Raw genomic sequence first — 27,232 nt, 5'->3', positions numbered from 1 at the left:
CCCTACCATAGGCAAGGTAATATTATTTAAAATAATGACCAATGAAGCTTAACAAGCTTGTGAGAAAACATAAATAAATTCCCTTTATGGAAAGTGTCTGGGATTTCTAATAAATTACAAGCAGGTTTATTATAACAAATTATTTTCACATGGAGTGAAGAAACCACTATTTCAGGAAAAGCGTCTATTCACTTGTAACATATAAAAATGTAATAAGAAAATGTAAAAATTAATAATAAAATATAGAATCTGGAAACTTCTTTTTACATTTAAATACTGATCAATTTCCCCTATGATTTAATGATATACTAGAGAAAATTTAGTAATTGTTATATCAATTACTCAATGGAACTTGTCTACAGTTGATTATATTTAGAAATATAACATTAATTTGTAAATATCATCTGGTAACTAGCTGTCTTTTAGTGTTTAAGTGGCTTCCTTTCTATAAAAGTTTATGTAACTTCTCAACCTTTCAGAAATCTCTAACACATGTTAATCACTGACGTCCAACCAGGGTGGGTCTTGGAAAAATGTTATTAAGAAAGCAAGGTTTATCTTGAAATCTTTTCAAGCTACCCCTTTTTCATATCTCTCTTCCAACTTCTATGAACCCATTGGCCAGACTTTCCCAAGGGGCCCTGTGTTCTTAAGGTCCTCTCTCTTCTACTCCCACTTTCCTATTTTGCCCCATTTTGGTCCTATAGTCTCTAACAAATCTAATTTGTAGATTCTGTTCTTCATTCTCTTTTCCTATCATATACCATCAGCTGCATATTTTCATTCCAATGTAGCATGTGTAAGGCATTTTGAAAAACAAATATGTTAATAATCAATCATTAGGTTAAAGTACTACCCCTTTCGGGAAATACCTGTGCTTTATTTGTCTCCATATAGTTTTATTTAACTTAGGCTCTTTTCAACTACAAAAAGACATGGGATTCTAAAGTTTAAGGTACATAAAAACAAATTTAAAATTTAAAACATGTTTTAAACAGCATGTTTCTAAGACATGTTCCAGCTAATATATTATTTTTGAGTATTATTTTTCTTTCTATGCATTTATTTTCTAAAGTACCACATCATTCTATACATTTCCACAATTTTACTGACTGGATTTATGGACATTTTTCCCAGTTCCATATATTGTGCAGCATGTAGGACAATTCTACTTATGTGTGCTGATGCTACCTGAAATGCTACATATCAAAAATATAGTGTAACATCTCCTCTTCCAATTTCTCATGATTATAAATTACAAACTTATTCTCACAATATTCAAAGTTCATATGCTCGAATATTGGTTGTGTCTTTTCCTTTGGACTTCATTTTTATCTGATTTTTAAATTGTTTCTAATAATTTCTCCACAATTACTTCCATATGTCTCCTCTTTTATGTTTATTCCTCAGACCATCATCCTTCTGTCTCTCTACCCCCAGCCAGGTTTATCTTATATTGAAACTTCAATAGTTGGTGATTTAACTTGTCAGATGCCAGAACAAAAGTTGAATTCACTCAATAAAAGGAGTACATTATAAAATGAGCAATAAATTTAACAATTTAATGATTTATTTAGCACACACTTAAATTACAGTTAGTATATGAAAAGCACTATTATAATCCACTTAGAATTGTTATCACTTTTTATCCTCATACTAATTCTATTACGTATTAAGACCCCCATTTTACATATTAAGAAATGAGGCATGCAGAGGTTAAGTGAGACCCAGGCTCTCCTACAGTTGATAAGTGAAGGGGCCAGGATTCTAACATAGGCTATTCTGATTGCTATACCATGTGGCTACGTCATGTTTACAAGGTGTAATTCTGTGCTAGCTGCTAATGATTCAATATCCCATTACCCATGGCAAATTCAATGGATATTTAAAGTATTATTTCACAAAAAAAATTATACTTACAAGGAATTTCCCTGTATCCGATCTCCAAAGCATGAAAGTAATTCATAAATTCCTTAACTGGAATTTTAAAAGCTTCAAAGAGGCCCATGTCTTCAAAAAGTCTGAATGATACCTGTAAAAAAAAAGACAAAGCCTTAAAAACATGCAAGGAGGAAAGGTTAATCCTGTTCCACTTGATTTACTTTATTCCTGGATAGGCCTTATTAAGATTTTTTTTTCAATTTTTCAATATACAAATAAATTTAACAATGATTCATTTATAAAGAAATTTGAATTTCATTTATTTGTATTTTACCCCCTTAGGGTAAGTACTGTTAAGTGTATTTGAGATAGGAAATTAGAAACTGAACAAATAAAAAGGATAAATTAATAAAAAGCAGGCATCTGTGGGTGTGTATTAGACATAAACAAATGAAAAGGAACATATTAATTTACAGCTGGTAGAGACACTTATTGAGGACAATAAATATATACTGAAGACCGCTATGTGCCTAACCTTTGTAGTCCCTGACTACAAGGGGTATATAATCTATTTTTAAAGATAGAGACACAAACGAAGAAAAACACAACCAAAAAACAATATACACTACAGAAAGATATCAAAGCACCTAATTTTGTGTGATACGAATAACTAGAGACTAAAACTTAGTAAATTATTAATTGTATAGTGCATACTATAAGCACTAATAAAAGAATGACAGAAAGCTTAAATATGGACTAATCACATATATATGCATATATAAATATGCATATATATAGCATTTAATAAGTAAGATGCCTGCTCTGAGCAGTTTATATATATATTAATCATTTACATATAATTAATCCTAACATTACCTTCTGAGATAGCTACTGTTAATTATTAGCATTTGAAAGCAGAGGCAACTGCAACACAGAGAGGTCATGTGACTTTTTAAAGACCACACAGCTGACACATTATCAGAACCAGAATTCAAACTAAGCATTTTGGGTTCAGATTTTGTACTCTTAATTGCTTCACATCTTATCACCAGTATTTGAAAAGCAATGTTGTTAGAATTTCAAATAATTATAATTTCCTATTATTCTCTTAAAACATTTGAAAGAGGAATTGAAAAATTAAAACAACAGGATATTTTACAGTATGATTTTAAAGTAGGAGAATTTTCACCAATAAGCTGTTAAAAATCAACCACCAATAATCCAACTCATAGATAAACGCCACCTTTAACCAGGTAAATATTCATAACTGAAAAAAGTAAGCATTATTCCAAAATCTGAATGATGTCCTTTTAAATTTGTTAAACATGAAAATCATCAAGAAGGCAAGCAGTATCTTGAGACTGAGAAGTCATTTCTACTGCATATATGTGTCTTTGAAAGTCTTTTGAAGTGAGATTTTTTCTGTGTAATTCCAGCCAAAAGGTGATTTCTTGGAATGTTCAAGTTAATTTATTTCAGCTGTCCTAAGGTCTTACTAAGGTAAAAAAAAAAAAAAAAAAAAAAAAAAGCAAAGAAAAAAATAAAAGCCTTTCACATAGTAAAAATTTCATGATTTTTATCCTTATAAACTCAAGTCAAAGGGAAAGAAATCCATAAATTTCTACTTAGCAAGGCAAATAAAGCTGCATTTTAAAAAAGTTTAATGTTCTGTAAATTGGAAAAATAAACAGTGATATAGTAAGGATCATGTAGTTATATATTTATTTTAGTTTTGAAAGATGACTGGAAAAAATACATTAATGAATTTTGTCAAAATCTAATCGTTAATTGTCTCTAATCTTTCTAATGTCTACCCACATCCATGACTCTCAGAAAACATTTTGTTGCAAAGCTAGTCAAGTTCCAACCTCTAATTCCCCAGCTCACAGAACTTCAAGGGGAGCCAGGTATCTGCAATGGTATTTGGTACCCTGTCACTTGTGCTGTAAAACCAACTGCGATAACCACTCTTCTACTAGCTCACTCTCCATTTGGAGAGTTTAAAGCTATAATAAGCAGACATATTTTAGGGGGCACTGAAAAGCAGTTTAAATGAAGATAAAGAGCTGGACTTCTGCTATGGATCGATCTACATTCAAATCACGAATCCAATATTTACTATATGGTTTTAGATGAATAGTATATCCTCTTGTAAGCCTCAGTCTCCTCTTCTATACAATAGAGATTAATATATATATATATATATATATATATATATATATATATATATATATATATATAATGTATACATCTGCATCAAAGTTACTGAGAAGATTAAATTGCAGAATTTGGGGAATCTATGGTATATATATCGAATACAAAAAAATGTGAGATTTTTCTCTCCATACCAGCAAACACTCCCTCCAGTAAAAGAGAAAGAACTCAAGGCCCACCGCCATGTCTTCCTGTGGCACCATTACAGGCATATTTCAGGGAAAAATCTCTCCCTCAGAGTCACAATCTACAAAGGGTTTTAGAAAGTGGGATATAAAACCTCCCAGAGGGAGCCCTGAGGTGTGAGGCTAAGGGGATTGGAAACAAATGGCTGCCCTTAAAGCTGTTCTCAAGATCAGGTGGCATTAAAACAAAACAAAACAAAACAAAATCTTGTTTAGCACTGAGGAGAAAGGAAGAGAGGAATGGGACTATTAATTCCTAATGAAAGACCAAAGGCTATTATTTTAGTCCTTAATTTCAGTCCTTGGTCAGAACAGCATCTGGCAGAGGCTATTCAATAATGACTGCATATTATATAAACATTGTAATTATTCTGAGTTTCATACTGATGTCTATTCTGAGTTTCATCAATCATTTTAGCATAATTCTTTTGTGAGCAGTACGTTGAACTGACATACATCTCATTTCCCAACTAGAATGGAAGTTCCTTTAAAGCAGGGCCATATTTTTCTTCTTGAAGACTAGACTAATACTTCGGGTTTGTGCAACTGAGCGATAGAGAAAAAGGTCCCTCTACTGTCTTCCTTCAAACTTCAATGGATCAGGGATCTTCACCCCGAAATTCCCAGCTCACATACTTGCTGAGAGGTCCAAACAAAGCATTTCTCTGATGCTCAGAATAGACATCAGTATAATAAGTGATTTCTCTCCGAGTGTATTGCACCAATGTGTTCGTGGCCCCAATGAATCTGGGTCCTGAATTCTCACCTAAGTTTTATATTATCAAGTTTGGTATTTATTCAATATATAAGAACTCACCTAAAACATTTTTAAATAAGCTGATACATATTATTGCATCCTCCCCTTTAGTTAAGAGTGTTATTTTGATATGTGTTTGATAATAGAGTGAATCCACTGTTTTGTTTTGCTTGTTTAGAGCAAGCATGTTCAGATTCTTAATTTCTGTATTTTTTTCTCCCTCAGGGAAACAGATGTTTCTTTATCTGGGAAGTCCTGAAAATAGTCTAGCTTAAGGAAAGATACTAGAAGTCTTGTTATGCAGCAATAGTTTGCATTCTATATTTATGATACATAAAGGTGTGTTCCATACTAAAATGCAGAGAACTCTGTTTGATATGTTTCCCATAACTCTATTTGTTATGTTTCCTATTGTACAGGGGAAAGATATTTCTGCATAATATATTAGTTTTGATAAGGCCTAAGCACTGTAATATTAAAAGTTTAGAAAAAATAGTCAATGGAAATCATTACAATAAATTAGTGCTTGTTTATTAATAGTCAGCTTTCTTCTTTTGAGGGCTTGTGTCAGCTTTTTTCTTTTGCTGAATTCTATGAATTTCAGATCATTTCCCCATCTTGCTTGTGTGTCCCTGCTTGCTCCCCGCCCCAAATACATATTTTAATTGCAGGATATGGTATTTTATTCATGTGAAGGTCCAATTACTTTTGTTATCCCACCACCAAGGAATCTACAGAATGTTGGGTAATAAAATTTCCTTTCTCTGCCCAATACCACTATGGTGTCAAGCATGTACAGAGCTGTAACCAACCAAGAATATTTTTGTCTACATTTAAAGTCATGTGTATGAATGCATTTCTTACTTGACTAAGAATACGGCCACATTTTCTTCCTATTTTTTCCACCAAATCAAAAATTGGAAAATTCCAAGTATTTAGCTTCTCCATAATTGAGTCCAAGTTATCCATGACAAGAGGTTCAGGAGCAAGAATTGGTTTGTCCTGTAATAAAGATAAAACATTTTAACAACCTGCAGTTTTTCTACAAAGCAATTTATGCTTTGGTAAGTTCAATTCAACAACTGAGTTTATCTGAAATAAATGACTTAAAACTTCAGGGTGAATGGGTAACTGGGTGATCTTTAAAACAAATCAAGATAAACAAGACATTGACTTCAAAGTAAGGAGAAAAAGTCCTGATGTTGTTTCAGACCATGAATTTTGCAATATTAGGTGCCTGCTTATTGCTCGTACATAAATGTTACAACAAAAAAATGTATGTTTCTTTCATAAGTTGACATAACTGTTTTTTAAATGTACTGTGGGGTTCCTAAATAAAGATTCAAGGGCTTCAGAACACTTTAAAATAGTATGTAAATTTATCTTTTTATATGTTTATATAAGTTTTTGTGGGATGAGGGTTCCTGGCTTATACTTATCTCTCAAAAGAAACCCATGAGTGGGGAAGGGGAGTTAATCAACATAGTCTTATTGGTCAAATTTGTATTACTGCTTCAAAATCAGCATTAATTCTGTGGAATGACAACAGCCACATTTTTTAGGGATTTTAATTTAACATATGTGATGTACAGTTTCCAAATAAACACGCAACATGTAAATGCATAGATATTTTATAACTGGTGTCGAATGAGGACATTCTTAAGAGTACATTTACAAAAAAAAAAAAAAAGAATAAAGAAAAAAGAAAGATAATAAGGATAATAAAACACTGAATTATTTTATCTGAAAATGTCTTTGATTTAAAAGTATACATGGTAAATCACGTAAAAGAAAAATGGTAATAGCAATTTGTTGATAATCACCTGACGATCAACTATTTTCTACCACTTGCTGCCTACCCAAAATTAACCAGACTCAAACATAATTTTACCCTCTTTAAATGGATCTCTTTAAACACACAAAATAATTCCTTAAAAGATATTTATTGGGTAGCAAGTGTCGATGTAAAACTGATTTAATATAACAAAGAAAATAAATATTGGCTCACTTTCTAAATCAAGGAGGTTCTAGAAAGAAAAAAAAAAAAAAGCAGCTGAAGCCCTAAGACAACTGCACACTTCAGTTTATTGATTGATTGATATTTATAAAATATTACTTTGCTGAATGAAATAATTCAGTTTTCCTATGCATATTTATACTTTTAGATTTGGTTAAGAAACATCTGTAATCATTTGTGGAGACAAATACTCATGTTTTTAATCCCTGAATAACAGAATCATTAAGAGATCAATAAAACTGGGATAGGGAAAATTATATGGATGCATATGGGTAGGGCTATAATACATGCGTAATCCAAATGAGGTATATTTGTAAATCTAATGATTCAGGGACCTATTTCTAAGCCAATCTCTGTAACAAAAGCCAATTTCTCAAATAAACGAATGCATTAAGCGATGTGGGGCTACCAGGAATAGCATGGTCTCAGGTGTGTAGGTGCTACAAGCCGACGCTTTCCTCAGAGGCTCTCTTGGGCACTCGGTCTCATCTTCATTCTGTACAATATCACTGCTGTCACTGTTGTTATTGGTTTCATAATCAGAGGTAACTTGAGCAGTGTCCTCTGAAGTTGAAAGAGAAAAGCTTATTAAGAAACTTGTAACAAACAAAGGGGTCCAGTTAAATGAATATTCCTAAAATACATGTGGTAAATATATGAGTTTACACACCAAGAATATAGGATTATAGGGGGTAGAAATCACACTTTTTATAATCCAATAGAATGGATAGAATTACGACTTGATTTGTATGGCATTCAATAAGCCCTCAATAATAATACTTAGATCAGTAGTTCAGACCTTTATAAACCCTATGATTTTATAGTTCTTTTTCCCTGATTCATCCCCCAACACACTAAACTACCTAGTAGCTGACTAAAACACTAACTCTAGAATGGGCACATGGATGGGAGAAATTGAGTTGACACCCAAGAACAAAGTAGTTTGTAGAATATGGAACAATAGTACGTGCTCAAGAGCATGAAAGAGTCTATGTAGCCAATCTCGATTCCCAGGAATCTGTGGCTTCCTTCCTTATTGCCTCTCTCCACTGTCTCCCATTTCAGTCAGCACTAAACTATGCACTAACTAGAGGACCAATCAGGTAATATCACATGTCTGAAGAATCTACCCTTGGGGCAAAAACCTCAAAAATCTTCTCACAGCTGAATAATGTGCCTGAATGAAGTTTAGTCAGTGTTCCCTATGTGCAGATACCATCACAAGCACTTCATTTGTGTTAACACATTTAAACCTCTCAACAATCCTATGAGGCAGGTATTATTACTGCATTACTATTATCCTCGCTTTGTAGATAGGAAACTGAGGCACAGAAACGCTAGATAAGTAAATTGCCCAAGGCACACAGCTGGTAAATTCTGTCCCCTAAATTGGAGCTCCTGAAGTCTGACTCTAGTTTTTATATTGTTTACTTTTGATGAAATCTAGCTTCTTTTTTTCTTTTATGGTTAATCACCTTCCACGGCCTATGGAATCACTGCCTTCCCTAAAGTCACAAAGGTAGCTTCCTGTGTTTTCCTTCAGAGGCTTTATTATTTTAACTTTTCAATTTAGGTCTATCTATGGTCCATCTCAGAGTAAAGTTTCATATGATGTGAAGTAGGGAGTGAAATTCATTTTTTTTCCAACCCCCCTGGATTGCTCTGCTATCTTTATCAAACATTCAATGAAGATTCAGCTAGGGGTCTAATTTGGGGCTTTCTGTTCTATTCTACTGGACCTATTTGCTGACTGTTATGCTAGCAACGCACTATCTTGATTACTGTAGTTTACGTTTTCAAATCAGGGGATGTGTTCCTTCAGACTTTGTTCTCCTTTTTCAAGATAGCTCTGGATATTCCAGGTTTGTTCTGTCCTCAACCATTTACTATAAGACCTGATTTTCCTTAAGTTGCTAATGAATAATAGCGTTTGTTATATAGCCTATCCCAATCAGAAGTGTCCTGTAGGACTTTACCAAGGAGCCATCTTTCTTCTATCTTTCTCATGCAACTGCTTCTATCTTTGAATCAGACACAGTATGAAAATATAACTGACAAGTTTCAATCCTAGAATTTGTAGAAAAAAATGAAGAAGCACATTAAAAGGCCACAGCTCTATATGAGACAACAAAGGTGATAAGGAAATACTCCCCTTATTCTATCAGCTTCAATAGTCAGAGAAGATAAGGGACATAGAAAAGGCAATATTCTGTATCAATATCAGTAATGGCCACACAGAGAATTTTCCTTTCAATTTTTCCTTGCCTATGTTGCCTGACCTTGTACATTGCCATAGTACACCGTTGTCATAGGCAATCGATATTTATTGTATATTAAGAAATGCTCAGAACAATGATTAAGAATTATTCTTAAGTAGTGACTCCATCACCCTAAAGTCTATAGTTCATAGAAGCCATTTTTTCTACCTTCTGAACTTTTAGCACTAACAAAACAAGTCCCTAGGATTGCATCAGTAAAAATAAAAATTATTATAGTCATGGCAGCAAACTCCAACTATTTAAGTGACCCAGATACTATAATAAATGCTTTACATGATGCAAGTAATTTAATTCTTACAACAATCCTGTTTGGTAGTTTTTATTATCATCCCCATTCTACAGATGAAGGAACTGAGGCACAGAGATTACAAATGTGTAGGTGGCTGAATCATGATATAAATCTGGCTCCAATGCCTGTGTTCTTAACCTCTTCATCATACTATGTCAAGGAAAAAGTACTGTGATCTAAGCAGGGTCATTTGTTAGGATCTGCCATGGAAATCTCCAGAGAGTACCCTAACATGGATGACCTTTCAATATCCAAGATAAAATAACATTTCTATATAGTCCTATACACAATATGTGTAGTTCTATACATTATTTTTAAAAATATGCATGTTTGTGTATAGATATATGGGAACATTCTGGGAAGCTCTGCACCAAAATTTTACCCATAATTAACTCTAGGTAGTAGGATTATGGATGATTTTGATTTCTTTCATTGTTTAAATTTCTAATCTAAAAAAAAAAAAATCAGTAACATATTGTCTTTTTGATCAGAGGAAAAATAAAGCAATTTCCATTTTGAAGAACAGAATTCTAACAAAGAGTTACCTGCTCTGCTCGGTGTCCGAAGGGCTGTACCACTTCTCTCCAAGGGCCCATCAGCAGGATTCCCCTGGGAATATGGCCTGCCACAGCTGAGAAATATTGGAACAACTTTTAAGTATATCCTCTCTTTTAAAAAAAAATCATAGGCACACACCATCTATAAGTACATTCAGACAGTAGGTCGGTGCAAAAGTAATTGTGGTTTTTACAATTATTTTTAACCTTTTAAACTGCAATTACTTTTGCACCAACCTAATATTTCTATAGCTTAAGACACTTTATGTCCAAAGAGCCCTTTAAGAAAAGATTGCATGTGAGAAAATAAAATAGGATGTTAATTGTATTGTTTGCCTCAAAAATTACTATCATTATTATTATTATTTTTTTTTTTTGAGATCGATCAGTTACCTGTTAAGGCCCTAAGGAGGTAAACAAAGTAGTACATTTCAATGATGGGTGAATTTAAAATTACCACATAGGACGTGAGCTGAGGAAAACAGGCAAAAGGGGTACATCGTACCTGAGAAAAATGAAGGTACCTGAGAAGTGGACAGGGCTCTTCAACAGAGGAGGATGGAGGACATAGGATCCTTCTGCTTTCTCAACAGTTTGGACTGCATTGTAAACTAAAAAGTAACTCCACAATGGCCTGGCAAGTTCCCCTTTCATTTATCTTGTTTAGAGACTTCATGGTTAGATTTTCATTCTGCATTTTGCTTCTGGGTTCCTTCCTTCTGCCTAATATCACAATGGGTCTCAGAGGGTTTCTGTTTATTTATTTAACCACAGATTACTCACTCTAAAAGGAAGAGAAGTGAGTGAGAGTCTGTAATTTAATATACCAAACGTCACATCACTTTTTCCCTTGAACTGTGTTTATATGTGTAGTAGAGATAAGCACTTTCTAGTTAGAGAGTATTCTCATCCTAAGTTAATTATTTTTCAAGTCTTGTAGGTAAGTGGAAAAGCATCTCACATGCAAAATATTTCTGATTATGAAATCCCATCAGTTTGATTTAGGAAATCAAAAGAAAATGACCAAACAAAAGGAAAAAGAAAGTAGATGCAAATGATGTGCTTACATTCTCGCATGAAACTCGGTAGAAGTAGAATTTATTAGTTTTAAGATTTTTCATTGCAAGAGAATACTTAAAAGGAACATTTATGTTAGTAGCTCAAATATACTACCACTTATGCCAATAAAACAGCTTGTTGCATAGACATTCCAGCAGCCAAGAGACTGGGATTCAACGCCAAACCCTTAGAGTTCAGCAGGGGAAACCACAATAATTAGTCGTGTGTTTCTGGAGTTCTTTGTGCCTACATGGGTGGCTGCCTTCAAGGCAATAATAAAACATGGTTTGAATTATAGATTTATAAAGCCCAAACAAATAAAACACACACTACTGGCTTTATAAACATTACTGAGCAAGCAGGCAGTGAAATTGCCTTGTTTTTCTCTAAAATCTTTTTAATAAAAATCCCATTATATTTTTCCCGCTAAGAATACAAAAAGTAGACTGTAATGAGGAAAGCTATAGGAGTGGTAGTATTTTTCTGACCATCTCTCTCCTCTTTTTAGGTGACTTATTTCACACAAGTCTGAAGCCCACAGTGGCAGTCTCCCTAGAAACACCTGAAGCAGATATCCTCGATTCTGATTACTCCACTGGGCTCCATCTTGGCTCAGGATGCAAACCCAAAAAAATGTTTCTTAAGGGTGTTCCACCAAATGCCAGCTTCATGGGCAATTATTGGGAGTTAACCTAAAGAAATTGGGTCTGTGGTCAAATAAATTCAGAAAACACTAGATGGAACAAAAATAAGAGGTTTTCTTTTTGCAGGACTTCTCAGAGCTTTTAATAAAGTGATGTGTGTTGTGAATCACTAAAAGGGAAATATGTCTGTTTTATCATGTTTTTTTTTGGGGGGGTGGAATTAATATCCTACAAAAATTATTTTATTAAAAAAGCTGTCACAGAGAGGGCAGCAGAATAACTTTTGGACGGTAGAATAACGTTTTACTCTAGCCATGGGCAAACAACCAAACCAACCAAAATGATTTTCCCTATAAAAATATTTATAATGAGAAAGGAAGTAAAATGAAATTATAAAATGAAAAAGCATTCATTTAGCTTATAGAGTTTATGAACAAAGGATCTGAAAATGAAATCTGTGAAGTTTAAAACTGAATATATTGATCACATTTGGGTCTGTGAAACAACATGTGATATTGGAAGACCACTGCATAACTAATTGATTCTAATGGTTATCCTCATTAATCTCAGAAAAGAAACATTTTATTCAAGGCACTCTCATGATTATACTTAGTTTAAAAACACACAACTCTTTTCTACCTAAAGAGATACTGAAAAGCTTTAAGATCAATTCGAGATGAAGCTATTAGTGGAGATGAACTACGTTAATCATTAAGAGGAGGTACTTCTGCCTTAGTGACAATGTTGGCAAAATAATTAGTCTTGCCATGCTAGGCCCTTTTTTCTAATCCTCTGTGAAAAGACAACACTTTCTAATTGTATTTCGACATAACAGAGCAGTATAAGCAACTGTTTAACTGCATTCTGGGACCCATTTGAGTCCAGCCATAATGTGCCATGTGTTATTCGCACATTTTTAAAGTGGTAAAATGTGAATTACAAACTTAAGATGAAATGCCTTTAAAATCAATATAAAATTCTCTGTGGAAAACAAATAAACACTATTCCAACAAAATAGCAAATTATGAATTACTTCATATGATTTTTCAAATACATGTTTTGTATATGTTCTATTGGTAAGCAAACAAAATACACAACAAATTATATCACCTCCAAAGATGAGCTGTATGGACCATATGGACTCTACTTTCTATGAATAGAAAACCACTGAAAATATAGCCTATCCAACACAAATCACATTATCCTATACTTCCTTGTCAACTACTTTGGCAAACATATACACATCTGTGTGGACTGCTGGTGGGGGCCCCTAAGAAGAAAAACAGTATCCGTTTTATTGTTAAACTCCAGTTAACAACATAAAATCTTTACCTGCTGCATATAACAGGTGGAGTCAGTATCTGAGGCGAGAGGTCAGGGGCACTCTGAGTATAACTTAGTGCCCGGTGAGAACTTAGGCCTTGTTTAGTCGTTGTGTCGGCTGATTCTGGAAACTGCACTGCAGAAATTTTGCTGACTGGACTGCTGGCCGGAGTCCCTTGGAGAGGTGAGGAACAGGGGGATGAAAGAGGTGAAATTTTAGCAAGGGCACCTGAGAAAGAAAGAGAGTTTTTAAGTCAAAACAAATGTCTTTGGAATGCAATATTGCAACTCTTAAACTTCACCGTGGGCTCCTTTTAACTCAATAAGGACCACACGAGTACTCAGGCCACCAGGCTGGCCTCCTCTGCATGCCACCATCTGGACATGGTGTACAGTGAGGGTGTCTCCACAGCATAAAATGTGAAGAATGAATCATCATGAAAAAAAAAATCGGTGGCAATTTTGGCAAACCCAGTTAAAGCCTTGGTGTCCTGGAGTAACTTCAGGACATCAGGATATTATTTTTGTTTCTTCTTGTCATTCTAACATGATGACATCGGTTCAAATTTTCTCATGTATTTGCCTTCTCTTAGGTTGTAAAGATTTTAATAACAACAGGATCAGCTATTGTTTTAAACATTAATGTATCTAGAGCAGAGTTTGGCAGGCATCAAACCCTTAAAATATATAAATAAAAATGATACATTTTTGAGCAGTTAACTTTAATTGACTATCCATATTTTCAGTGAGACTACTTTTTCTGTGTGTATGAAACCATACTTTGATCAGAGTAATTTGTGAAGAAAACATTTACAAATGTAATATGATCCTATTCTGATCAAAAATAGGCTTCAAGCTTAAATTTTAAGTGTGGATATTGGTGCCAAACTCTGTTTACTCTCTATTGTGAAAATTTTACAGAACACTGGATTAGATTTCAAAGTGCTCATGTTTGAGTACTGGGACGATGTCTTTTGATGTCACTTTCTCCCAAACATTCAGAAGGCAGCCTACCGTGAAAATTAAAGAAAAGAGAGAAATGACTTCTGAAAAAAAAACACCTTACTGTTTTTCATGATTTTAAGGCTGAACAACCTACTGTAAAGTAAATGAAATAAAATTCTTAAAGGTTGTTTTCTATTTCTCACCACTGCACAGCCAGCAGTTCTCACATCATTGAATAATACGTGTGGTATACTGGCAGGTGGCTTAGTCTGCTGCTAATGTCCAGTTCTCCCAAAAGTTTTATTTGTAACACCCCAAAATTTTCCTGGTCCACTGAAAGGAATGTTAAGCTTGCTGAAGAGGTTTTGTAATTGTTAAAGTTCTGGTTGGCACCATTGTTTCTTTTGTTTTGTTTTAAAAGATGAGACATTGTACTCTTCCTTTGATTCCATGTGGAGGCCAGCAACCCCTCCTAACCTTTTTCTCAGTATTGTTATTGTTGATGCCTCATCAACAGATCAATCCCCCACCTTTATACTTAACTGAAAGCACTTAGACCTCGAGAATTTAAAAAAGCTTCCCAGGCTCACAGTACTTGTAAGCAGGACAATATGCAGTGAGCCCAGCACTCTTAGTAAAATGTGGTTTATTAGCCCATACTTCTAGCGGAAACTACCCAACGAAGAAGAAAAATCCATTATTTATTAGGCAGCATCTGTATTGCTCTTTACAATGACACAACTTATGGTTTTAATTTTGGTTTCTATTGAAAAGATTTAGCTATCTTACGAAAAATTCTGTCAAGCCTTCACATTACACAATCTCTTAAGCCAAAAGAAAATTAAATTCATGACATTTTTGACTCCGAGTTTCCCAACCAACATATCATTGGGTGTAGCCAGGGGTTATAGGGACCCTATGAAGTACTAACAGTTACACATTTTTTTTTTAAAAAAAGTATTTTATTTGGAAGCTCCTGAATAAATTTCTAATATTAGATTTATAGTATTTGAAATTACATTAGACGAGATCGGGCGCATTCAGGGTGGTATGGCCGTAGACTTTTTTGTTATGTTTTATTGAGAGAGAATTCACATAATGTAAAATTAACCTTTTACAGTGTATAATTCAGTAGCATTTCGTTCCTCAACAATGCTGTGCATCAATCCCCTATGTCTAGTTCCAAAACATTTCTATCTCCCAAAAAGGAAACCCTGCAAACCCTGCACCATTAAGCAGGCATCCCCACCACGAAGCACTCCTCATCTCGCCGCCCTCCAGTCCCTCGTAATCTCTAATCTGCTTTCTGTCTCCATGGATTTACCTATTCTGGATCTCAGTCTCTCACTTTATATTTAAAATTTATTTACTGTTTTGCAATTCCTGTGTTGTACACCTGAAACTAATATAATATTGTATGGCAACAGTAATTGAAAAAACATTAAAAAAAAAAAAAAAAAGAAACTACAGCAAAACAATAAATAAATTTAAAAAAAATAAAGTGAGAGACTGAGATCCAGAATAGGTAAATCCATGGAGACAGAAAGCAGATTAGAGGTTACGAGGGACTGGAGGGCGGCGAGATGAGGAGTGCTTCGTGGGGGGATGCCTGCTTAATGGTGCAGGGTTTCCTTTTTGGGAGATAGAAATGTTTTGGAACTAGACATAGGGGATTGATGCACAGCGTTGTTGAGAAACGAAATGCTACTGAATTACACACTGTAAAAGGTTAATTTTACATTATGTGAATTCTCTCTCAATAAAACATAACAAAAAATAACAACAACAAAAAGAAATTACATTAAAACCTAATTAGATTTTATAATTTTACACCATACAGGAAATACAATTTCCAACAAGCTCTAAATCCCTTCCCATTTCTCCAATGCTATATAACATTATCATATTTGCACATATTATTGCACCTAAATGTGTGCTGTGATGTAAAAAAAGGTTGAAAAGGACTAGTTTATTTGTTAGATTATGGCTCACTGAGTCTCTAGATAGCTTAGAAAAAACAGTGTCGTCATTAAGGAGCTCGATAGGGGTATAACAGGGTATAAAGATTACCAAGGTATTTGCACAGAGTAAGTGTCTCAATGATTTTTGTCCACTCAACAAATGTTCATTGTGTGCCTTGTTCTAAGGAATAAGGAGGCAGTGGCGAACAACAACAGAAGTCTCTGTTTTCATGGAGCTTCCATTCTTTGCGGGGAAGACAGAAAGAAGAAGCAGGAGAAAGAGAAGGAGAGGGAGAGGTAAAGGAGGAGGAAGTGGAGGAAGAGGAGGAGAAGGAAGAAAAAGAAGAAGGAAGAAGAAAGAAAAAGAAGGAAGAAGGAGAAGGAGGTGTAGGAGGAGAAGGGAGAAAAGAGAGTCAGGTAATGTTCAGTGATAGGAGGAAAAGGAATGCTGAGGGTAGAGAACACAAAAGGACAGAAATGCTCTAGGGGTAAAATCTGAACAAAGGACTGTTGAAATAAGGGAGACATTTAGACAAGCACGGGGACAGCATGTTCCAGAAAGAGGGATCTACCTGGGGAGTATCAGAGGTTCAGTCAGGTCAGTAAGACTTCAGTTTAGCAAGAGGAAGAAGCGGGGCAAGGAATGTTCTGGGCGAGACTGGATAGGGCCAGTAGGCCAAGGCAAGGTTTTAGTCGTATCTAAAACCAGAGACTCCTGATAGGCATTGCTTTAGGCAATTCTTTAATTATTTTGATAGTTAATTGCAAGTTTTATGACAAATTTCTACTACTTTTTTTACAAGGCCTGTGCCAACATTGCCCACTTCTGTTTCGACACAACATATTTTCTGAAGGCAATGTAAGAGAAGAGTGATTTTTTTTTCATTGCTAATTTTTAGTAGCTGCCAGCTGATGTTCTCAGAGAAATGCAGTTCTCTCTTAAACTTAAAAATCCACTCAACGATTAGAGTTCTTAGAACTCGGGGATTAACAAAACTTAAATAAATAAGCAGACCTTAAGACTCCAAATTTACTGCCTGGGATGAAATTTAAAATAAACTTTGAAACAGAGGAAAAGCACTTTGCTTCTGCAGTACCGTTAGTCTACATATTTTGAACACTTTTAACAAGCATGAGTCTTGGCAACAACCATGAAAAGCAGGGATATTTTTATTCTGCAGGTGAGAAGATAAAGGGATAAACATATAAGCTCCTTTTTTTCCCAAACCAAACTATTATTTCTTATGGTGTGCATTATAATAGTTTATAATAGTTTACTTAAAGTTTTAAAAACAGAAAGGATTATGAATACCATAGGAAATGGGCACATGTTTACATATATTAGCCTTCAAATAAATGGAGAGATATACAGAGGGTGCCCCAAAAAATGTATACACATTTTAAGAAAGGAAAAAAAAAACTATTAAAATTACGCTGATGGTAACCACTTTGAGCACCTCTTGTAATTGCAGAAGTCAAATGTGACTTGTATTCATCTTTTGTTATTGGTATATATTATTACAATTTTAATACAGTTTTTTCCTTTCTTAAAATGTGTATACCTTTTTTTGGCACCCTCTGTAAGTGTAGACAATAACTAAATACTCCTCTTCTAGAAAGGATAGACTACAAAAAAAATTATTTCAGATACAGCAACAGGATCCTCCAAGGAAATGGGAGAAATGCCCTTTTTGTAAGTCTTCAAAAACAGACTATTTTCTAAGATATTTTAAGTATAATCATGTCTATAGTTAGAGAACTTTATGACCTTTGAAGTTTCATCTAACTTTATGTTGCACACTCACACATTTAAACATACAGACACACACACACACACAAAAAACATACACACACACGGGTGAAGGGATTCAGGTAAACATGTATTTTCTCAAATATAGTTTTCTTCATTTTATATTTGAGTAATTTTAAGAGACTCCAGGAAAAAGACAGCTTATGAAATACATATCTTTGAATAATTGAAATTGCCCTAATATAAAATACTTAAAATTAAAACATTTAAAAATTTAAAAACTAAAAATATAACTGTAAATTTTTTAAATGCCAAGTCCTTTTGAGTAATTCAGTCTCTAATATCTTGCTCCTGAGAGCATAAAAAAATGTGTGTCAAGACACTAGGAACTTTGGGCAATCAAAGGGAGATGATAAACAATACTGGAGGGAAATTATTTAAGTGAATCCATCTGTTTTGTGATGTAAAACTCTCAGTTTAATTTTAATTGAACAAGGAAGGAACCAGCATTTCTGATAAATGCATGCCTCTTTTCTATGCCCACAGGCAAATAGGCAACCCTAATATTTTTCCAAAACAGAAACCTTATCTAAAGTATAGAGAATGCAAAAAGAAAAAATAAAAAATCACAATGTCATAATTAAAGTTCTCTCTCATTTCAAATTTTCTATAGGAAAAAAAAAATCTACTTTTAGGTGCAGAAAGACCTGTAATCATTATAATAGGATTATAAGATTCTTGTAAGAATTATTAGAATCTGGGAAGGGACTACTGCAAATGCAGTAAGCATGAATTAGAGGAATTTTAAAAGCAGAATGACATAATGACAATTCTACATTATCAGTGACTCATAATAGAAAAGCAAGATTGAAAATGCAAATTATATTTAAATCTCCTATTTTATACTCTCATCAAAGGACTACTATGTGATTTCATCCATTTATTTTATATTAGTACCTGCATAATAATTGATTGTGTTTCAATCATTTAAATTAATGCTGATTGATCAAGCTAGAGGACCCATTGTTGACTTGATTTGTGCAAAGAACGGATTTCATTAGTCCTCTCTGAAAACAGGTCATTTATTTTTCATTGTTTCTATTCTCTACTTTATGTGTGCACCCCCTACCTCTTTTGCCTACTGCTTCTTACTTTCCTCCTCAGGCTCTATTCACACTTTGATTCCATTTCCTTATGCTGTTTGCCACATAAAGGGGCTTTACCCAGTCCCTTTCCATGTCGTTTATTGAAAACCAGCTGGCATCACAGTCAATTACATCAAACAGAGCACTCCTAGTTAGCTCAATCAGCACAAAATGCCATCAATGAAGGGAAACAAGTGTTTCAAAACAGAAAAGCCCATCTGATCAGGGAGAACTGTAATTGAATTTCAGCTCTCTGATTCTTGATGGATTTTTTTTGCCTTTTGGCAGAGGTTCAGGGATTTGTTTAGTTGAATTCAGCATGCATAGGAAATAGGTTGTTTTATAAATATTTATCTCTGCCGTGACAGCAATCTAGAGATGACACAATGCAAAATCGCCTCCAAAGTTATCATGATGGAGATACCTTATGTACTTATGTCAGGAATGAGAGAGGCTCTTGCCGTGCCTATGGCTCTAATGTCTACCGTCTGCCTTTGTGGCATCTTACATGGACATTCTTTTCCTTTTACACTTTCCCTTTCTTTTTGAGTGCAGTCCTATGAATTGGGGAGTACGACACAGGAATATGAGGCTGCTCATCCATCATGTTTTTCCATCATTTGTTCTGTATTTCCAGTGAATTCACTAACCATAATTTTCAGCTCATTTTCTTTCTTTATATTGAGGTATAACTGACATGTAATAGTACATTAGTTTCACTTGTAGAACATAATGATTCCATATTTGCAGGTCAATTTTAGTATGTGTGCTGCTAAGTGAACACAATTTTCAGCTTCTTGATTTTACCCTGAGAGTTATATTAATAATTTTAATTTTATTACCTAAATGAAGAAACAGAGACAGAAAACTAAATCCTTCCATTATCTTGTACTAGGCCAAGAACAACACCAAAAAATTCTAATTTTAAATTAACTCAGTTTATTGTCCTCAATTTTTTTCTAATATAAAGTCATTAGGACAAAAGAAAGGATTTAGGACTAATTATATAAGCTTGGGCAAGTTACTTAACATTTCTGTGCCTCAGTTTCCTCATCTGAATTGTTTCCTGAGCTACAAAAGATGTAGAACACTTAAATTCATATTTCAGTCCTTGAGTTACATATTATTATTGTCTGACATTTTAATTCTGTCCTTAAAAAATCTTTAAAAAATATCCACAAATCTGGAAATATTATTTATGCATATAATGTTTGTTTGATGGACTCAAGGTTTTCAAATTTATTTATTCATCATTTTTATTATACTCTGATTTCTCCATTAATTTTCTTTCTATAAATTCCTTTAGTTAAGATTTGGCAGTTAGTAAAGTTTTCACTTATCTTAACATGTCTTTAGTTCACTCCTATTCTTGTGAGATAGATTTGCCAGACACACAATTTTAGGTTGACTCTTATATTCTCTCAGAAATTTGAATAAAATAATTCTACTGTGTTCCGATGTCCTTTATTTCAGATAGTTTGCTCTTAGACTGACTGTTTTTCCTGCAAAGCTAATCTGTCTTTTCTCTGGCTGACTTGAGATTTTTTTTTTTTTTTTTTTGGTCTTTGGTGTTGTGTCGTTTTACTATTTTGTGTTTATGTGTGAATTTTTTCCCCTTTACTCCACTTTTCATGAAAGAGTGTATATTCTACTACAACTATGATGATTATATATATTAGATTTTCTAAATCCTTGTTTATATTACTTAAAATCTTGTACATTTTCCAGTGTCTCATCTACGTTGCATTCTGGGTAATACCTTTACATTGTCTGCTTCCTAGTTTACTACTTTTCCCTTCAGTAACTTATTACATCACTTAACCTATCATGTTTTCTTGATTATATCTCCAAAAGTTATATTTAGCTGCTCTGCAATTATATCCTTTCCTTTTCTTTTCTTTTTATTGGGGAATATTGGGGAACAGTGTGTTTCTCCAGGGCCCATCAGCTCCAAGTCATTGTCCTTCAATCTAGTTGTGGAGGGTGCAGCTCAGCTCTAAGTCCAGTCGCTGTTTTCAATCTTAGTTGCAGGGGGCGCAGCCTACCATCCCATGTGGGAATTGAACTGGCAACCTTTGTTGTTAAAAGCACGCGCTCTAACCAACTGAGCCATTTGGTTGCCCCTCCAGAAGCTCCTATCAGCTCGTTGTCTTCAATCCAGTTACGGAGGGCACAGCTCACTGGCCCATGTGGGAATCGAACTGGCAACCCTGTTGTTAAGAGCTCGTGCTCTAACCAACCAAGCCATCCAGCCGGTCCTATGTCTTCTTTTATTGCTATTATTTTTTATGATCTCATATTGTTCTTTAAATATTTTAAAATTAAATGAAATATTTTAGCATGTAAATAACTCAACCCTTTCAGAGCTCTATAAAGTTAGTTTTTCCCCCATTTTTTCTAACTCATGGTATTTTTGGGTGTTCAGTGATCTTGGTTAAGTTATGAGTTGTTTGAACTTGGTATATTGATGTCACATGGCCCTCAACTGGTGAAGCTTTCCTTCAAAAACAATTTGCATGTATTTGTGTAGGGAGCCAAGGGGTTCTCCCGACCTATGGTCACTTCAATGCCCTTTTAAAAGTCTCAAGTTTAATGTGGAATGCTCAATTTCAGTCCCTCCACCTTGCGGGAGTCCCATCCGAGTCTCCACATTGCTGAGCTAATCTGCATTTGCTCAGTAATTCAATGTAAGTATTTGCCCACATTGTCCTGTTCCTGACCCTGGTGAAAGCTCAATTCTATTTCTTAGGTCATTAATGACTTCTAAGTTATAAAATTAATCAACATTTCCAAAGAACAGAGAAGACCAGATTAGTTTTTGGAAAACCAGATTACCTATAATGGTTTCTTTCAGTGATGCAATTCCAATAAAAGTGCACTTGCTGGAGAAAGAGTCTTTCTACACTAAACAGCAGAGATTTAAGCAAAGCTGGTGCATAAATAGTTTTAAGAAATAGTCATTAGCATAAAGTGGGTCATCAAAGGAGAAGGAAATCACTAAATTTTTTTTTCTAGATACAAAAAACAAAAGAAAACAGAAATGCTCCCTTAAGTTGTGCTGCTTGAAATATTAGTGGAATGTGAGTACTCTTTCTCTAACCCTCATTGAAACATGGTCATTTTTGAGGACTTGTATTTCTGGGTGTGATTCTGTAGTTTGTAGTAAATCCATACAATTTTGAGAACAAAATAGAAAAGCTGAGTTTGAGAGAAAAAAAAAAAAAAGTAGCTATCAAGGCAAAGCAACTCATTCAGGGGACTAAGTTCCCAGAGAGAAGAGATTCTCAGAAGGGTGAGCCAAATCCTGTGAACTGTTCTTCCTTTCAAAGCATTATTTACTAACCATTGGCATGGGGCAAAAGGCTAAGAATCCAGGCAGAAGGATGCAGCAATTAGGAAGTCAAGCCAGCAGAGCTTTTAGCAATGTCATGAGGCTCATGAGACAAAAATTGGAGTTTGGGGCTACCATGGCAGCCAGAATTTGAATGTCTAACAGCCCAGTGAGAAGGGGGCAATTTTCCCCTTGAGCCTTTTGGTAACTTCTTAAGCTGCTATAAAGACAGAAGATTATGAAGCTAAACAGAAAGGTACTGAGAATCTCATCAGAGTTTTCTGCAGTGCTGGGACAGATGAAAACTTGGAATTTAAACATTCCAAGAAGGAGCAGCCATAGTAAATACCTTCACTCTCAGATGGGATTCCAGGAGGGGGGCAATCAGGAGACAGAATTGGACGAAAACTGTATTCTAGTTTTTAGTTAGCACAGATTCTGATAGAGATATTCCCAAAATTATTTCCCTTCCCAGCCTGAAACTTCATTGTTTGTCATTTTGGTACCTAAACACCTTACCATAGCTCTCCAGGTCCTGTACCATCTGGCTTCTGTCACATTATCTGTTTTCATCTCCCTTTCTCAATGCTTTCCCTTTCTGCTTGCTAGCTTTGCCAGTCATTTACAAATATTAAGTTCCTCAAGCTCCAAGTGTAGGGCCATGAATCTCTTTTCTTCTCTTTCATCATTTGAAAGTCTTACCCCATTTCCTCACACACACACTTTATAGTAATAGCTGACAGCCTGTTTAGAGTCCCTGGTACAACGTAAGTGACAATTCTGTGACAGGAGGAACTGGGCCTGGCTTAATTACTGCCATATTCTTGAAACTAGTTTACTGTCTGAAATAGTAAACACAGCACAAATATTTGTTAAGTAAATGAATCTTGAGGGAAGGGAGAAGCTGGTGCTTAGAAACATCTGGGGTACACTGACACCAACCTGCAAAACTTCATGTAGTAGTTAGATGCCAGATCCTAAATGGGATAAATCACATCAAATTTCATTTTGCACCTGTCTGAAAGGGAAGAAATACTTCCTGCCCACAGTGCTGTTGGGTCTTTTGGTTATTAACTCATGGGGATTTTTCAAAGGGCTCTCAAAGGTTCTGAATTATATTTTCTCCAAATTTAAATATCTCTTCTTTTCAGTATTTATGTTTGGGGGGGGGGGTTGGAGAGTGATATAAAGTAAGAATTTCTTTGAAAAAAATGATAGTATGCATAGTAAATAAAGCATTTGTTTGAACTCATATAAATACCATACTCCTGAAAATTAATTTTCTTTTAACAGCCACTAAAAATAAAATTGAAATTTGACAAATACATGATTTGGTTTTATATTATAAGCTGATGCTTCCAGAGATTATGCTCAATGGTGACAGTGATTTCCTATTCATCCAATAAGCTCAAGATAAGAAAGAATCTGTTTCATCACGCAAAGTGGAAAGGTAAGTAATTAATTGGTTATCGAGGCTTCTTTTTTAGGACAGTCAAACCAAACACATCCGAATGTAGGGCATCCTCTGAATCTTATTTCAACATCTAAGGCTTAGTCACTTAGTGACTGCACACTCAGTGAACATGAACTCTTCTCACCGTAAATTGCTTACCTGGTCGATTTGGCTTTTTAGCCTTTACATAGTTAGCTGCAGAAACAGCATAGGACGAAGTGAAGGATCTGCTTTTGGTGAGGGTCATCATCACTGGGTTATTCCATGAATCAGTACTAACAGCACTATAAAGACAGAGAGCAAAGGATAATGAAGAAATCATTCATTGAGACTGAGGCAGATCTTACCAGAACCCAACCATCATTTCCATAATAGACTTGCCAATCCGAATCATGGTCCAGGTTCAGTGACAGAACCACTTTACTTCCAAATGACAAAATAAGCTAGCTAAGCTCCATGACTGCTGCAGGGATACAGCAGTCACTCATCAAACATACTGGGTTAATAAAAGAACAACAATAACTTTCCTATTTATCCAATTACTAGGAAACAAACATCTTCTCACCCTACTTTTATAATCATGTTCCTCTCAGATTTTCGAAAAACTTGGAAAATTAACTAGTTAAGATGCAGGTGAACTTACATTGATTATGACTGTCATGATGCTGCCTTATACCCTGTTTCCCTGAAAACAAGACCTAGCCGGACAATCAGCTCTAATGCGTCTTTTGGAGCAAAAATTAATATAAGACCCAGTCTTATTTTACTACAAGACTGGGTATAATATAATATAATATAATATAATATAATATAATATAATATAATATAATATAAAATATAACTGGGTATAATATAATATAATATAATATAATATAATATAATATAATAACCGGGTTTTATATTAATTTTTGCTCCAAAAGATGCATTATTGCTGATTGTCCGGCTAGGTCTTATTTTAGTGGAAACACAGTATATTATATTACCTTTGGTGTGCCTAAATTAAAAAAAATTAATGCTTATAAAATCATTCAATGATAATACTCTTTGCAATATTTTCATGTGAAGGAAAAGGTAAATAACAGGACTTTCACCTACAATTTTTTTTACTAGTGATACCCTGGAAAGAAAGAGGTGATGAGACAAATCCCCTTGTAAACATGCTAATGATAGAACTGTTACAAAACACACTGATGCTATTTACCAGGAGAAAGGTAATGGACAGTGAGTCTTCACCTAGGGACTGCTTTCAGCAGGATACCCCTGGTTTCTCTAGGTCATTATTGTAAATAAATCTGGAATTTATAGATCTATGGCTGGTTGGGATAGAGAATGTTACATAGAAATGTAATTAGTGGAATATAAATTTTGGAAGTGTTTCAACCCAAAATGTATCTGCATTCATTCCTTAAAACCTTATATCTCAAATCTGAAACAGAATCCATTGTAATTTGAGAGAGAAAAGAATTTAGGAAGCTATTTTGACAGTTTTGGATGACTCCAAGGGAAAAGTCCTTGTTCTATGTTTTGCTAACACCTGTGTGCTCTCAAGCATTAGTAAATTTGGTGATGGGTAAAAATCTATAATTTGCATGAATATAATTTGACCCACTGCCAATCTCATAGATTGGCACTGCAAGCAGGACGTACCTGGTCTGTGTGGGTAGCTTATTGTAAATAAACCTGAAACTGATGGAATTATGGGATCATAAATGGGTGGAAATTGTCATGTAAGCTATTTAATTGATGAGGTATAATTTGGAGGTGTTCCATAACCAAAATAGCTTCCTCTATGTAAGCAACATTATGCATGCATTGCTTAGAATCCTTCATGTTAAATCCAAACCAGAACATGTGCTAATATAAAATAAAAAGAACTTTTAGGGTGCTGCATTAACGGTTACAGACCTCTCAAAGGGAAGAATGCTAAGTGTATACTTTGTTACAGAGTATATGCTTTGTTGCTGCCTATATCCTTATTGGTAAATTTAGCAATGAGTAAGATCTGTGATTTGTGCTGAGTCTGATTTACTATTCAGACACTTATGCTACCTCATTTCTTCTTTTTTTCATTTTCAGATTTTTCTTCAACTGTTGATGTAGGTATTTTAAAACTTTATCTTTTCTCCTTACTTCTAATAGCAGTTTACAAAATATATCATAAAAGAGACATTTAAAATATAGAATGAACTCCAGCAATTATCAAATACAATTAAGGAAAGCATACAAAAGAGTATCTGTTTCATATCCTTCTTAGAAACAATGAAACCAACTGAAAATTTGAATCTGAAATAAATAATTACACTATTTCATTATACTGCTATTCCCTTTCAACTTCTTTTGCTGAATTGATTAACTTATAATATTTACTATGAACAAATTTTATGTACTGTATATGTGACTTAGAAGTTTTAATTTCTTAGTACATTATACAAATATGTAGACTTTTAAAATATAAGACCTTTTAAAATATAAGACCTTAACATTAACTAGGTTTATTTTATTATTTTTTGTTTGTTTGTTTATTCATTTATTTATTTATTTTTAAAGATTTTATTGGGGAAGAGGAACAGGACTTTATTGGGGAACAGTGTGTACTTCCAGGCCTTTTTTCCAAGTCAAGTTGTTGCCCCTTCAATCTTAGTTGTGGAGGGTGCAGCTCAGCTCCAGGTCCAGTTGCTGTTTCTAGTTGCAGGAGGCACAGCCCACCATCCCTTGTGGGAGTTGAACCTGCAACCTTGTGGTTGAGAGGACGCACTCCAACCAACTGAGCCATCTGGGAGCTCAGCGGCAGCTCAGCTCAAGGTGCCGTGTTCAATCTTAGTTGCAGGGGGCGGAGCCCACCATCCCTTGTGGGACTCGAGGAATCGAACTAGCAACCTTGTGGTTGAGAGCCCACTGGCCCATGTGGGAATCGAACCGGTAGCCTTCGGAGTTAGGAGCATGGAGCTGTAACAACCTGAGCCACCGGGCCGGCCCCTGTATGTTTTCTTTTTACTGTCTTAAAAAGTTATATTATGAAGGGTTGCTAAAAATTGCTTACTACTCTTTGACTTTTTAAAATAAAAACATTTAAAACACACTTATTTTGAGAAGTTTTATAATTGAGTACCTTTAATTATGGGGAATTAATGAGCTTCAAGTTAAAATTCTAGCCATATGTCCCATTCTTAATAATATTGATTTATTAAAACATATATTGATAAAATAATAAAGCAATATATTTACGTATACATATATATGTATATGTATGTATATATCTGCATTATACTTTACTGGCACTTTCAAATATATTGTTATGTGTGATCCTCGCAATAGTTTTTAGCTTTGCGTTGACCCTCACCTTCTTGATTCCCATTCAGATTTCATGAATATGTAACAATTTGGATTATGGAGAGGAAAACAGCTTGAGACAACCTTTACTTGACCTTCTCATGCTGACACG

General features: G+C 34.6%; 1 protein-coding gene across 2 annotated transcripts in view; it reads right to left on the bottom strand.

Annotated features, from left to right (window-relative positions):
* PDE3A (phosphodiesterase 3A) overlaps positions 1-27,232 on the bottom strand; it is a 273,155-nt gene that overhangs the window by 16,739 nt on the left and 229,184 nt on the right. Inside the window, exons 5-10 of one of the 2 annotated variants that reach the window (XM_019738322.3) lie at positions 23,950-24,074; positions 13,215-13,380; positions 10,168-10,253; positions 7,464-7,618; positions 5,902-6,039; positions 1,921-2,032 (exon numbers count right to left, since the gene is read on the bottom strand). In XM_019738322.3, the coding sequence (XP_019593881.3) occupies positions 1,921-2,032; positions 5,902-6,039; positions 7,464-7,618; positions 10,168-10,253; positions 13,215-13,380; positions 23,950-24,074 (782 nt within the window). Of the gene's footprint in view, positions 1-1,920; positions 2,033-5,901; positions 6,040-7,463; positions 7,619-10,167; positions 10,254-13,214; positions 13,435-23,949; positions 24,075-27,232 lie in introns of both variants that reach the window. The other variant, XM_019738312.3, reaches the window with a different exon arrangement.

The sequence above is a fragment of the Rhinolophus sinicus genome, chromosome 1 (genome assembly GCF_057876585.1).
Source record: "Rhinolophus sinicus isolate RSI-liver-muscle chromosome 1, RSI-T2T, whole genome shotgun sequence".
Taxonomy (NCBI): domain Eukaryota; kingdom Metazoa; phylum Chordata; class Mammalia; order Chiroptera; family Rhinolophidae; genus Rhinolophus; species Rhinolophus sinicus.
Note: the sequence above shows the minus strand (reverse complement) of the source record. Positions and strands in the feature narration are given on the sequence as shown.